Source organism: Polypterus senegalus, chromosome 15 (genome assembly GCF_016835505.1).
Source record: "Polypterus senegalus isolate Bchr_013 chromosome 15, ASM1683550v1, whole genome shotgun sequence".
In the NCBI taxonomy this organism is placed as follows: domain Eukaryota; kingdom Metazoa; phylum Chordata; class Cladistia; order Polypteriformes; family Polypteridae; genus Polypterus; species Polypterus senegalus.
In genome coordinates, this window is record NC_053168.1 from 34,475,200 (window position 1) to 34,490,581 (window position 15,382).

Consider the following 15,382-nt stretch of genomic DNA (forward strand, 5'->3'; position numbering starts at 1 on the left):
CGCAGACCTGCCGCCGGAAGGTACGCGGCACTAGCAGCAGCCTCGTCTCCTGCCCGTCATGCATTGCTACACGGTAAAGGAGGTCATTATCTAACACAAAGTAGGGGCCCTGTGGCATCGACTGACTAGTGCGTTGGCCATTGACAAGGACCACTGCATTTTTTACAAACTTCAGGGGCCTTCACGTTCTTGCCGTGCCCCTTTTTGCAGAGGAGAATGGGCCGACTGATTCAAGCTGATAGAAGAGCAACTTTGACTGAAATAACCACTCGTTACAACCGAGGTATGCAGCAAAGCATTTGTGAAGCCACAACACGCACAACCTTGAGGCGGATGGGCTACAACAGCAGAAGACCCCACTGGGTACCACTCATCTCCACTACAAATAGGAAAAAGAGGCTACAATTTGCACGAGCTCACCAAAATTGGACAGTTGAAGACTGGAAAAATGTTGCCTGGTCTGATGAGTCTCGATTTCTGTTGAGACATTCAAATGGTAGAGTCAGAATTTGGTGTAAACAGAATGAGAACATGGATCCATCATGCCTTGTTACCACTGTGCAGGCTGGTGGTGGTGGTGTAATGGTGTGGGGATGTTTTCTTGGCACACTTTAGGCCCCTTAGTGCCAATTGGGCATCGTTTAAATGCCACGGGCTACCTGAGCATTGTTTCTGACCATGTCCATCCCTTCATGACCACCATGTACCCATCCTCTGATGGCTACTTCCAGCAGGATAATGCACCATGTCACAAAGCTCGAATCATTTCAAATTGGTTTCTTGAACATGACAATGAGTTCACTGTACTAAAATGGCCCCACAGTCACCAGATCTCAACCCAATAGAGCATCTTTGGGATGTGGTGGAACGGAGCTTCGCCCTGGATGTGCATCCCACAAATCTCCATCAACTGCAAGATGCTATCCTATCAATATGGGCCAACATTTCTAAAGAATGCTTTCAGCACCTTGTTGAATCAATGCCACGTAGAATTAAGGCAGTTCTGAAGGCGAAAGGGGGTCAAACACCGTATTAGTATGGTGTTCCTAATAATCCTTTAGGTGAGTGTATATATACACATATATATACACACATACATATATATATATATATTAGAGGTGGGACTCGATTAAAAAAATGTATCTAATTAATTAGAGGCTATGTAATTAATTAATCTTCATTAATCGAATGTAAGCACACATGAAAATTAGCCCCAAATCGCAAATGTTGTTTTTTAATTTAAAAGGGTTTTAGTAGGCAACAGAATCAAATAATAGACATGGACAGTAATATTGTAAACTCAAGCTGTTTTAATTTCTGAAAAAAAAAATGCATTTAAACTGCATTTCAATTCAAAACAGAAACAAAAATATGATCCCTGGCTAAAATTGGGCAGACTTAAAAAAAAAAGCGGTATTTTAAGTACTTTAAGTACATTTTCAGAATGGTATTGTCTTTAAATAATAATAACAAAAATTTCAACATTAAAGTGCAGTTTTTTTTCTTAAAAAAATAAGTCAGAAACATAAAAGGTAATTTGACCAGTCTAATCTTTAAACTCTAAGTAACCTTAGCAAAAATTATTTTGTACATTAGGCTAAAACAGTGTGATCATTGAACATTTTGTAATTAGATGTAATTAGAATTACTAACGGTCACGGAAGTCCAATGAGCTCCAGTAAGAGCCACAAAGTCCGCTTTCTGTAATGCATCTAATTTTGCTTGCTTTTCAATGTCATAAAGCTGTTGAATTTTACTTGAAATACGCTAACTGTAGCACATTTTCTAACCCCCTATCTTCCACCACTATTAGTGGTCTACAGTCCAAAGCAATGCATTTTGCAAGAGAATTTGTAAGTTTGACCTAGGTTGACTTACTAATTTTGGTCCTGAAGCCAGTCATTTCATGAGGTTTGGGCTGCCGACACCTTCTGTTGGTACTCGAACCCGTACTGTTAGTGCTAACAGCATACACAGTTTCTGTGCTCGCTGTAACATGTTTGCATTTAGATGGAACCGTAAGGTTGAAGTGCCTCGGTGGTATGCAAACTCATTTTTGCACAGTTTGCACCAAACCACGCTTTTATCAAGGCTTTCATCGGGTAGTCTTTTGAAATGAAATTTGCCTCCGATCAGTGCTAGCAACGCACTTTCTTCCGACTCTTACATTGTTGTAGCTCTGATGTGTGCATAAATGTAATCAATGTACCAGGAAATAATGCATTGACAAAAGTTACCCTTTGCTTGGAATGCAAAGTGTGATTGGCTGAGCTTTCAAGGTAGCAACTTTTTCGATGATATTCAAGTTGGTGGACTGTGACGCCATTCCAGAACATTGTACTACTTTCTCTGCATGAATGCCTTTGTAGACTTCATACTGTGTTTTGGGTCATTGTCTTGTTGGAATATCCAACCCCTGCATAACTTCAACTTTGTGAATGATGCTTGAGCATTATCCTGAAGAATTTGTTGATATTGGGTTGAATTCATCCGACCCTCGACTTTAGCAAGTTCAGTCCCTGAACTAGATACAAAGCCCCTCAGCATGATGGAACATCCACCAAATTTGACAGTAGGTAGTGGGTGTTTATCTTGGAATGCAGTGTTTTCTTCAGTCATGCAAAGTGCTTTTGTTATGACCAAATAACAAAATTTTGTCTCATCAGTCTAAAGCACTTGGTTCCAAAATTAATCTAGCTTGTCTAAATGAGCATCTGTCTCTCTCAACGCTGCCTGTGTGTGTGTGTGTGTGTGTGTGTGTCTCGCTCTCTTGCTCTCTGCACAGGAAATGCACAGGGAGAGACTGAACATGTACAAACCAAAAGGGAAACTGGCTTGTTCGTATACCGAGTGTGTGGTCGTGAACCGAGGCAAAAGTTTGGCTAACGTTTTGGTCGTAACCGAGTTGTACATGTATCGAGACGTTCGGGAACCGAGGTTCCACTGTATATATATATATATATATATATATATATATATATATATATATATATATATATATATATATATATTGTCACATACGTGTGACTAGGGGCGAGCAGATCAAATTCGGGAAAACCTACCTGACCTCACGTCACTTCCTGTCCTGCCACCCAGACTGACGTCACTTCCTGTTCCGCCACCCAGACTGAAGCCTCCATCTTGGCTACCTCGAACAGTTCAGTGTGGAACTCGAATAAACAACATCGCGGTCACCGAAATAATCCTTTGCAGCTAGGAATAATATACGGGTGGCTGCCCCAACCTTTTGAAAGTGTTGAGACTCGTTCTTTTAAAATATATATATATATATATATATATATATATATATATATATATATATATATATATATATACACATAACCTTATCCCAAGTCAAGGTGAGAAGATAATGTAGTAAATGAGAAAACATGGCTACAAGCTCATTCCCCCACACAGTCAGTGTCCCAGTTAGGACTCCTGCAGGGCTGCATGGGAGTTGGAGTGTTAAAAAGCAACCCTGTCAGGATCTTTAGAAGGTGCTGCCACAGGAAGATTGCCCTTGTTTCAATATCACATGGAAGTGCTTTGGAGGCCTATGTCTACGATACCAGAAGCATTTCTGGGACCAATATAAAAGAAGCCAACCACATAACCTTGGGAAGTCAAAGCTGGGAGGCAGCAGGCAAGGAGAAAACAACTTTTTAATTGTATGCACTTTTGTGTTGGACTCGTGGAGGCTCATTTGGAAAGATGTTTACTGTCAAATAAAATCATCGATTTTAGATTTAAGTTGTGCTGGGTGCTGTTGCTTTTCTTGTTTGGGGCTCAGGGGTGCCCCCTTGTAGTTTATATATACAGTACAGGCCAAAAGTTTGGACACACCTCCTCATTCAATGTGTTTTCTTTATTTTCATGACCATTTACATTGGTAGATTCTCACTGAAGGCATCAAAACTATGAATGAACACATTATTATTTCAGGTGACTACCTGTTGAAGCTCATCGAGAGAATGCCAAGAGTGTGCAAAGCAGTAATCAGAGCAAAGGGTGACTATTTTGAAGAAACTAGAATATAAAACATGTTTTCAGTTATTCCACCTTTTTTTGTTAAGTACATAACTCCACATGTGTTCATTCATAGTTTTGATGCCTTCAGTGAGAATCTACCAATGTAAATGGTCATGAAAATAAAGAAAACACATTGAATGAGGAGGTGTGTCCAAACTTTTGGCCTGTACTATATATATATATATATATATATATATATATATATATATATATATATACACACACACACAGCACATTGTCGCACCCACCACACGATGAAACAGCTCAGGGTCCTGGTTGGTAACCCCCCAGGCAGACACGCAGTCCAGTCCCACACTTCGGAAATGACCCTCTATCTGCTGAAGGCAGGTGTTACATGGGTGTACCTTTGGCCTGGTCCAGCCACTTCAGTCCTCAACAAGCCAGCAAGCCAGATCACCCTTGAGGAATTTTGCCGTAGTGCCGTAACAGACGCTCCCTCACAATGCAAGTAATGTGCCTCGTTCGGGTCTCCATGAACAACCGCTCATTCGACACAATATCAAACAAGCGGTACCCAAGAATTCTCCAAACAGACACAGTACCAAAGGAGTCCAGTCTTCTTGTCAGGTCTGTGGATATCATCCATGTCTGACAATCATATAGCAAGGCAGGAAGCACCATGACTCTAAAGAGTTGGACCTTCTTACTTTTGCAAAGATATTAAGAGCACCTCACACCCCTTTCCAACACCTCATCTACCAACTTCATAGGAAGAGTCACCAGAGACATGAATGTCACTGCTGAGGTAAGTAAACCTCTTGACAAGGTCAACACTCTCTCCGCAGACAGACACGGTGCTGATGGCTCTGTGTAAATATATAAATATACCTATATATTTAAATGAAATAATGAATTTGGCAAAAGAAGTAAGTGTTCAAAATAAAATTTAATACATTCTGAGATCACAGAATTCTTTTTCATAAAAACTGCCAATGCCAGCATGTTTTGTTGGCAGCCATGACAAATATTTACAAGCCTGGCCAGACACTCCTATGTTATTTCTCACATTTATAACTTGCTGAAATCTGGTGTTTTTCTTCTACACAGCTCAGTGGTGCAGGTACTTTCAAATACATGCCAACAGCCACTTCCTTTTGATGTCCAGTAACCTTTAACAAAAACCAAATCTAACCTTGCAGACTACACGCCACAGTCCTAGTATATCCATTGATTCTTGTGAGCATAGGTACATGTGAAGCTAGCAGTATTTTTATAGGATAAAAGAATACAGCAGATTTTAGATTTATAAATCGGTTCTATATAGTTAATTGTTAAGTGCATTCATATAAAATGTGAAAGGCATCGACCGTTCTCATCATACTGGTGTTTCTGTCTCTTGGTCTGTTCACATGAAACAACTTGGTTCCCAGGGGCAGATTTTGTTGACATTTGCCAGCAGTTATTTTTCAAAAAATTTTGTTATGGAAGTTAAGTTTTTGTTGAGATATCGTAAATGCACAAATTTCTCAAATTTCTGAAAACTCTCCATTAAAAAGCATTGGCAAATGTGCAAAATTATATATCTTAAAACAGAGAAACATTCTGTTTGACCTCAAATACTAATTAATTTACTGTTTAACATTTGCACTGAAATAGTTAATTTAAACTTGTATAGTTGGTATAGGTTCCTATTATACTCTTAGCAATTAATGGTAGTAAATTAGATCACCAATGCAAATTATTGAAACAGCAAATGGCCTCTGCAGCACCAACTCACTACTGCTGCTGCTTAAAGTCATACTAGGTAAGTTATGTTATCTTTGCAACCATAAACGTAACATATGTAAGCAAGGGGAGCACAAAGTCACTTATCTAGAAATAATTTATTGGAATAAATATAAATTATACAAAATAAATATTGGATTGAAATTATTAATTAATGGAAAAGTTTTGGTATGCTTTCTACATTAAAATATAGCATCAATCATAGTAGTAGTATAAAAGGGCTAATAAATGTCAAAAACTTCATCAAGCATATCAAGAAACCGAATAAAGGTCAAGTGAACAACAACAAACAAGAAGGTTTTGGGTAATGGTTCAAGAAGTTGGCCGACTATCATGTACCCAGTAAGACTTGATAGATGTCACATAAAGTACTGTATTGTAGGGACAAGGATATAGTAGAAATGAGACTTATATTTTGGGGTATGTAAGATGGTTATGCTCTCTGCTGAATTAATCTCATTTCTTTTAACCAATCAGAATAAATATTCAGATGGTGAAACCCAATTAACCAGTCAGAGTAAATGTCAGATGAATATGCAAGCATTAATTTGGCACTGTTATACAAAGTCAGTTATCTATAAGTATGACTGTCTGTCTGTTCTATGACACTCCATTACAGGCCACTGTGAGGGAGAGTATCCCCCTACATGAAGAAATATTAAAGATGCAAAAATGGATAAGCTACCTCCTACCTGGTTCTTCAGGTTGATTATTTTTATATTACTTACATATTTAGGTTAACAATTTCCAATTTATTTCCACAGTATTTATAGTATGTTACACTAAAAACAACCTCACTGCTGCATTACCTGTAGATCATAATGATTAAATAATTCACTGACTCTAGAATTTTTTTTTTGCGACTTCTTTGTTAGTGTTTTTCGTTGTTTTTTTTTTTTAACTTTGATTTTTGGTTTGTGATTAGGGTTTAGTGAAAGATTGTTTTAGTATTTTTGATATGAACTTGGAAGAGTTCTTTACTATGTCTTATTCTCCCAGTATAACTGGTGTCTATAAAAACTATTTCAGCCACCATATGCCAGCCAATTAGACTTAATTTTTAAAAACATGATATTGAAAAATTCTTTGAAAAAGAATGTAATTTATATAATCTAGTAATAATAATGTGAATAAAGACATCCACTACCTATTGTATAACTCAGTGACGGCCAGTGCTTTTATCTACGCTGTGGTATGCTGAGCTGGTAACATCACTTTCAGAGAGGCATACCAAATCAACACGCTAATTAAAAGGGCAGGTTACGCTATGGGACACACTCTGGACCCCCTTAAGAAAAGAATTAGAACAAAACTGAATGCCATTATGAACAATGCTACACATCCACGCTCTGACATGCTAATATTGAGTACTTTCAGCTAACAATTTATTTAGCAGGATCTAGCATCAGTCAAACTCATAACAAAGGAAATTTCTCAGTCCAATAAAGTTAATTTTAAAAAGGCATAGTGAAAATTTAAAAAAGGAACAAATGACAAAAATTCAGAAGAAAGTTATTACACATGCAGAATAAAAGGCAAAAAGGGAAGAAAGATTTCTTCTGTTTCATTATAATCTTTGCTTTCTCCTGTTAAACTTCAGTTACTTTCTATACCTAAAAGATGTTACTTTTCTATGGCAAACTTACATAGGCTTCACTTTAATACATCAGTAAGCTCAGTATGTTCAATACATTCAGGATGTAAGGTTTGATACTGTTTGCCCTCTATGCTTTACCAACTGCAACAGATCATAAACTGAACTAGTCCATAGTCAGAATGTAAAGAAATAATTAGAATATACAATTCACAATTTAGCTGGTAGGGGTTAACATAGAACTTCCCACTGATTGTGCACTATATATTAGCAAACATTTTAACATAACTAAGAAAATACTTGCATCAACTGAATATAACCTAAATAACTAACAAATGGATCTTACACCATACATTCATTTTCCATCTACTTTATTTCATTTAATTTACTCATTACTCCACTTTTGAAATTTACCATTTTCATTTCAGGATAAGACAAGTTGAATATTGTCTAAGGTGGAATCAAGTTCAGGGTAAGAACCAATCCTAGAGGTCACCCCACCCGAGCACATACTTTCATTTACAGACAAACTTAATCAATCCAGGACAATTGAGCAATGGAAACTGGAGTACACAAGAAACTCAACTAAACAAGAAGAACATGCAAACTTTATTTAAACAATGACTGGGCTTAGAACTGAATCTTGGGAGCTATGAGACAGCAGCTTCAGAAACTACCTCGTCTTGCTTCTCCCATTTGATTTTCTTAGGTAATACAAAAATAAATTTAATTTTCAGTCTAGGCAACGCACATTCCAAAATATCCTAAAAAAACAAATGCTGCGCTCACATATTTGGAAGAACTGCAGTGAAGTTGTTGAAGTAGGAAAATCAAATAAATGCATCCTGCTTGAATAAAGAAGAAAAACAGCATACCCTTCAGAAAGAGTCTTCCCAGTCTGATTGATCCTAAGTCGCACTGAGTATGCCACTAGCTTTTTGAAAGGCAGACGGCTGTAGAAGTTTTTAACACTTCCCTTTAGACTCACTGAAAAAAGAGAAAAAAGGGTAAAACAATTATTATTTTAAAATCAATAAGGATCAGACATCAGAAATAATCCAGTTTTAAAATCTCTTAACAAATACAAACTAGTACCACAACTTGTAGAATTTATTTTGCCTATAACTTACAGTATATTAAAATTTTAACACCAAAACAGCTGAAATTTAAAATCACATTTAAACAAATATTAGCATAACTCTTTTTGACAGATCTTGACTAAGGGCAGTTCACTTAATTAAAAAAACTAAACAGATTTGTACTGCATGTATAATTTGAATGAGACTAAAAATTGATTTGGCATTCATTTTTATAAAAAATATTAAAAAGCAAATTCAATCCAAATTCCATAATTATAGGAACATTTTGAAATATTCTATTAATGAAATATTCATGTATTTAATCAAAAAGAAGAATAGCACATGTTAGTAACAGACCTAGCCATATGTGAAATATAAACTGTATTTGCTTTGGCATTAATTAAAGTTTCATCCATCCATCCATTTTCTAACCCGCTGAATCCGAATACAGGGTCATGGGGGTCTGCTGGAGCCAATCCCAGCCAACACAGGGCACAAGGCAGGAACTAATCCTGGGCAGAGTGCCAACCCACCGCAGTAATTAAAGTTTCATTGTGGTAATTTATCAATTGACACTTACACATGAATTAAAAGGTCTGTTTTATATTTTTTAATTCACAGTGTTCAACAAAATTACAGACTAGGGGCAAATACCAATACAAACACAGTCGGGTAATAAGAAGTGGAATAACAGCAGTATTTCTAGACTTAAATAATTAATTTTATGCTACACACTTCAAGGTGATCATAGGCACTAATATGAAAGAGACTTCTTAATTAATATCTCGGACAAGAAATGGAATTCAGTTATTCATAACATACTGTATATTCTTTTTTATGTGCAAAACATTAAAATTGGCCTCATATCCGTCAGGAATAAAACTATTTAAAATATCTCAGGGATTGGACATTATCTGCAATTGATGTCATCAAGCACCTGCCTCACTAAGTTTTAGGACTGTCATAAATCACAACAATTCGAAAGGAGAATATTTGCTTATTTTTCAGGTAAGTACCTTTGGACTGTTTTTCCAAATCCTTTAACTGCATTATTATAGTTCATCTGTTTGAGGAAACTAATGTGACAAAATTGTACCTACATTGATACTAGAGGCATCAAACTATACTAAGGATGTCTAAGAATACTATAAGAACATGACAAATCACCTTAGTGTGAACTGTGTTTTTAGAGTCACAAAGAACTTCTTGGTCTCAAAAGTTCAGACAAATTTCCTCAAGTTTTCTAAAGTTTAAAGAAACATTGAAATGAAGTAGACAGGTGAATAATTTCTGTGAAACTACAGTTAATTTTACAAAATACAGGGGGCACGGTGATGCAGTGGTTTGGTTACTACTGCTGCCTCACAGCTTCAGATCCCAGCCTGAATAATGGCCTTATGATGTTTGCATATTCTTTTAGTGTATGCGTGACTTATGTTCTGGCCACTCTAAAGACCTTACATTAATCAAGGAGTCCAAACTGAGCCAGTGTATGAGTGAGCGTGACTGTGCCCTGTGGTAGACAACCTTGACCCGGGCTACCTTCATACTTAGTACCAAATTCTGCTAGGTTAGGCGCCTTTGACAGGTTTAAGCTAACATGATAATGGAACGATGCTTTATAAAACATAATCTATATATCAAGTAAAGCGTCACATGAAATAATTGCAATGCTAGGACTCCATAAAATATATTTTTATCAATATATAAGTAATACCAGCCTTAAATCAGGAGGACTGGGGAAGCCCCTTGTAATGCATCATACAGTCAAGTCACACAAGAAGGTGGCTGACAATGAAGAAATCAAGCTAAACTGACATTGTAGACTTCCAAGTAACATCAGATGAACTGTGTCATCCTCTCATGGGAGAATAGAAAGTTGGGAGTCAGTAAATGTACAGGTTATATAACAACAGCTGATTAACGTTACGGTAAGGAATGAGTTCAAGAAGCTTAAATGCTTTTGAGATGACAGGTTAAAATGAATGCAAATTGGGCACTTCAAAAGGTTCCCTGCTAGCTAACTGTTATGTAAAAGACTATTGGCTCTGTTTCCATCAGTTTACTGCATTATTGTTTGTAGCCCAGACATTTAAAATTGCATACTGGAAGTAATAAAAAAAATTGTACATCTGGACAGACGTTCTTGAAACGTTAACCGTTATTTCTTCAATACACCAGTATATTGCAAATGAGAAAATATGTGAACTAAAGCAGAAGGGAGCAAATTAACTTGCAGGTATGAATGGAAACAAGTAGCCATAATAATAAAATGAGTATGTGCACACAATAACACTACACTGTGCCTTGTTAAAACGAAAGATGTGCATGCAGCATTTACATGCTGGGCATTAGATTGCCACAGTGCTATTAAACTCAGTCAATTGCCTGTTAAATTAAAGCTCCCTTTTCTGCAAAGTAAGCAGAGTAGGTGTAGAGATTAAGTCTTAAATGTGTAGATAATGCATTAGAGTGGTATACTATATATAGCCGTTTGTCAGTTACTAAAGAGCTATATGCAAATCAATAGGCACAGTATTTTGTACAGTGTTTAGCCATGTGTAAAATAAAGCCCACTCTCTTTCAGTTGTATTGTTTATATATCAGGAAATGTCTAATAATCATCTGGTCCTTACCAAGTCCAAAATTAGAATCTCTGGTAAACACATGTAGCTTATTTTACTTTGTTATTATTTAAATAACTAAAAATAAACCAATTTACAGCCGCCATGAATGAAAATGTAAATAAATTCCTAGTGCATCAAAGTCCGTTAAGAAGGTGATTCCAGAACCAGATGATGCATATGAGGTGCATTTGACTAATGATGACCAGGAAGTGTTATTAGCAAGATAGACAAGCAGAACCTTTGACATTTTGATCTGGAGTGTTCAAGCTGGTGTGTACGCCATACCAAGGACACTTCCAATAAGCAGCCCATCGATCTGAGAGGAGTTGTAAAGCTAGCTGAAAGTAATCTGAGCTTTATCCTTCTACAGCAACAAGCATTATTTACAAGAACATTCAAGACTTTTATCAACCTTCTCACAAGTGGCACATTTCTTCAGTGCTCAGACCGTTTGATGTAGTGAGAACCCCAAGATACATCCAGTGATGTACATGACTCTTTCATTAAGTTAAATGTCACAGTTCATGACTCTGCCATCAGAAAAATAGTGAAGAAATGTCTGCTTCTGAAAAGTTAACCAGGAGATAGCCACTTCTCTCCAAAAACAACATGACACACTCTGGTTCAATGTCAAAAGACTCATTTAACTGAAAAGACTTCATATATGATATCCTTTGGATAGATGACACTAATACAGAGTTGTTTTGTCATTTTATACAAAGTCATGTTTGGTGAAAGCAAAACACATTGGATTGCCATTAGCTCCGGCAACTTGGATCACCATTTGTCCAGCTGCTAAATTGTGGCTGAAGTTCGAGCATACAACAGGACAGTGATGTTAAGCTGACCAGCAAATCTACAATTGAATTACTAACAATGAAAAGAACCCCGTGACCCTGTATTCGGATTCAGCGGGTTAGAAAATGGATGGATGGACAATGAAAAGAATCAAGGGCTTGGAACTTCAGAACCTGGTGAGGATCATTCTCAGATATAACCTGATGCTTAAAAACCTTTTTTTTTACATGACGGCATCTGAAATATACATTTTCAAAACATTCTTCTCAAACCAATTAATTTTATAAAAGGAATAGGCAATACATACAGCACACTCCACCTTTTTATTAAGGCACCATCTATTTGTTCACATTATTAATAACAGAACATTAGGGTATTAGAAAAAACTTTGATGAGAACAGGTCATTCAATCCAACAAAGCTCTCCAATCCTATTGACCGGTTTCCTTCAAAACAACATCAAGCTAAGTTTTGAATGTCCTTAGAATCCTGCTGTCTATCACAATACTTGGTAACTTATTCTATCTGCCTGTAATTTTTTATGAAGAAAAATTTTAAAGTTTAAAGTAATAGTCTCAATTGGCTGGACTAATTGCCTTCAGAATTTTAAACACTTCAGTCATGTCCCTTCTTAATTTTCTTTTGCTTAAATTGAAATATCTAAGCTCTTTTAATCTTTCCTTTAAAACTCATCCCCTATAGCCCAGGAATCAGCCTAGTTGCTGTTCTCTGGACTTTTTCCACTGCCACTATGTCCGTTTTGTAGCCTGGAGACCAAAACTCTACACAATACTCCAGATAAGGCCTCACCAGTGCATTATAAAGCTTGAGCAGAACCTTCTTTGACTTGTACTCTATACACCGTGCTATATAACCTCACATTCTGTTAGTCTTCTGAATACCTTCAGAGCATTGCCAAGAGGTTAATGGTGATGAGTCCATTATGACTCCTTAATCCTTTTCATAAGCTGTACTTTCAAGTTTCAGAACTCACATTGTGTATTCAAATCTACTATTTGTATTTCCTATATGTAACACCATACATTATAGCCTCCAGATACTACACATACAAAGTCAAAGGATTATTTAAGCTCAGCAGATGAAAGAAAACTGTTCACACACAGTGTAAGTTGAAAAGAAGAGGCAGAGAAAGAAATATAATGACCACAGCAACTCTTATGAGAGAAAAAAAAGCTTAGCTCTAGACAGTTAATGTGTTGAATTATTTTGTATTATTCACTCTTTTCTGTTTATAGGTCTTCTTTAAACACAAATGATGTTAAATTATTTTAGTTAACTAAGTCTAGTGTATCTTTGAATCTATACAGCGCACATTTCAGAGCCACTCGCATACATTCTCACTCATGCTGGGTAAAAAACAAATGGTAGCAGTAACACATTTGTTTTTGCCTGCTGTATTCCAACTAATTATTTTCATAAGATGTAATTTCAATTTAAAAATGTTTTTTGCAACTCACATTTCTTGTTGTAAGTTGTTTGTGGTTGGGAAGGAAGTACGGGCCTGCAGGACTCCCGGGAGGATTTACTGTATGAACCACAGACCTGAGTGTCCGGATACAAAGTACAAGTGAAATAGGAAGGGTCACTGTCTTGAAGATCTACTAATTTACAGAAGTCTTCTTCTTCACAGCCTAGGGAAAAAGTGAAAAATATAGTAAACGTATTTGGCAAGAAAGGCTTCCCCGTCAACTATACAAATTTTAGATCATAGCTTTACTGAACACGCTGGTCATTGACAAATCCCCTATAGCTTCTCCAGAGACAAGAAGCTTTATTTGGATGCATCATATGTAGGATATATTTTTAATCAAAGGCAAATTTCTCCTTCTTATTAAAACATACTATGCATTTGAACATGTTGCTATTTCATTTCTCCACAAACACAGAATCGCTTCCATGGTGGATCTCTGCTTGCGCTGAATTCAGACTACCTATCTGTGTCTGTCTGACTTTTCTCTAGGCACTCCAGTTTTTCATATCCTAAAGATGTCCATGTTAAATTGACTATGATCTAGAAATGAGGCAGTGTGTGTGTGTGTTTGTAAGTGTGCTCCACATTAGACTTTCATCCTATTGAAAGTTGCATCCTGCTTTGAACCCAGTTCTGCTAAGACCGACCCCATCTCCACTTTTAATTCATGAACCGCAGAGCCAGAGACTACCTGTGGCTGTGCCTGAGCTACTTTTAGCTTGTTGTATTCTTAGTTGTTATATTGTTTAAAACCAACTAAGCAAGGCTTGCTGTGCTGGAAGATGGTGCATGATGTGTGTTGGTCAAGCATGCGTATGAGAACATCATTGTACTCCATACACGTGCCAACAAATCTGAACTGATTAGACTTCATTATATTTTTTCAAAGAGCAAATGTCATTCTCTCTTGCTTGTAGTTACCAACTAGATATTATCAATCATCACTCACTGTTATGCATCTTATGTAGCATGCATGATAAGAAAAATAATGAAAAAGCAAAAACAAGTATATTATGCAATATACTGTTGTAATCATAGTACACATTACTTTCTGTAGGTTTTTGTGTTTTAAACATGTTAGGAATGATTTGTAATTATCTTATGTCTCCTCTAACATCACTGGAACCTCTGGTATAAATAGGGTTGCAGCGCAAATTCAGAATATATCATTCAATTGGATAAAAAAATAAGAAACAATCTTCAGTGTTATTTAGTTCCAATTCAAAGTAAGCCAAGTTCTAGGTTCATCTCAGTTTCGATCTATTCTTTGCCATCAACTTTGATTTTTGGTTTACTCCATTTCTCTGGTTACTCAATATATTTTTGAACTCCCAGTTTTGGAGTGGTGCTCTGAGACTAGGGATCTGCATCTGCAATTGGAAAGTTGCTGGTTCCAATCCCATAAATGCCAGAAGTGACTCTATTCCATTGAGCCCTTAAGCAATGCCTTTAACCTGCAATTGCTTTTTCCTGGGTATGAGGTTAATCTGCATCCGACCCTGCAAGCTGGTCCTCCAACTACAGGGAAAACTTGAGGGTTGGTGGCAGGGTTGGCACTCCAGCCACTGTAAAAAACCTTACACTGTTCCAGTGTGGTGCCGAGGTGTCACCTGCTACACTCGACAGTGGGTGTGGAAACGCGCTATCAGCGCATGCTCCCAACCAGTTTTGATGTTGTCTGGCACTGACTGTAATTCAAATTCATATTATTATCTCTCCACTCACAACAGACCTAATGACTCTGTCTCATCAGAATAGCGAGGCATCAAGAAAACAAAATGAAATGTCACACACCAGTTACCCATTTGGGTAGGGAAAATATAATAGAAAGACAGGGTATTAAGTATGGCCTGAGTGAATAAAATTAATTAGTAACATTAATAGTGTCTTGTTGGTAGACTATAAGTCCATAATATTGTTGCAATTCATATCTATTTTAAATCAACTATGAGTGATTTTTTCATCTTCGTTATAGCTTTTCCCGATACTAATCACACTTCTGGTGCTGTTTTTTTTAA

The 15,382-nt window shown here is 36.8% G+C and overlaps 1 protein-coding gene across 1 annotated transcript in view; it reads right to left on the reverse strand.

Moving 5' to 3' along the window:
- Window positions 1-15,382, reverse strand: part of tg (thyroglobulin) — a 337,489-nt gene that overhangs the window by 225,072 nt on the left and 97,035 nt on the right. The window contains exons 30-31 of the mRNA XM_039737577.1: window positions 13,351-13,524; window positions 8,245-8,356 (exon numbers count right to left, since the gene is read on the reverse strand). Of these exons, the coding sequence (XP_039593511.1) occupies window positions 8,245-8,356; window positions 13,351-13,524 (286 nt within the window). The remainder of the gene's footprint in view (window positions 1-8,244; window positions 8,357-13,350; window positions 13,525-15,382) is intronic.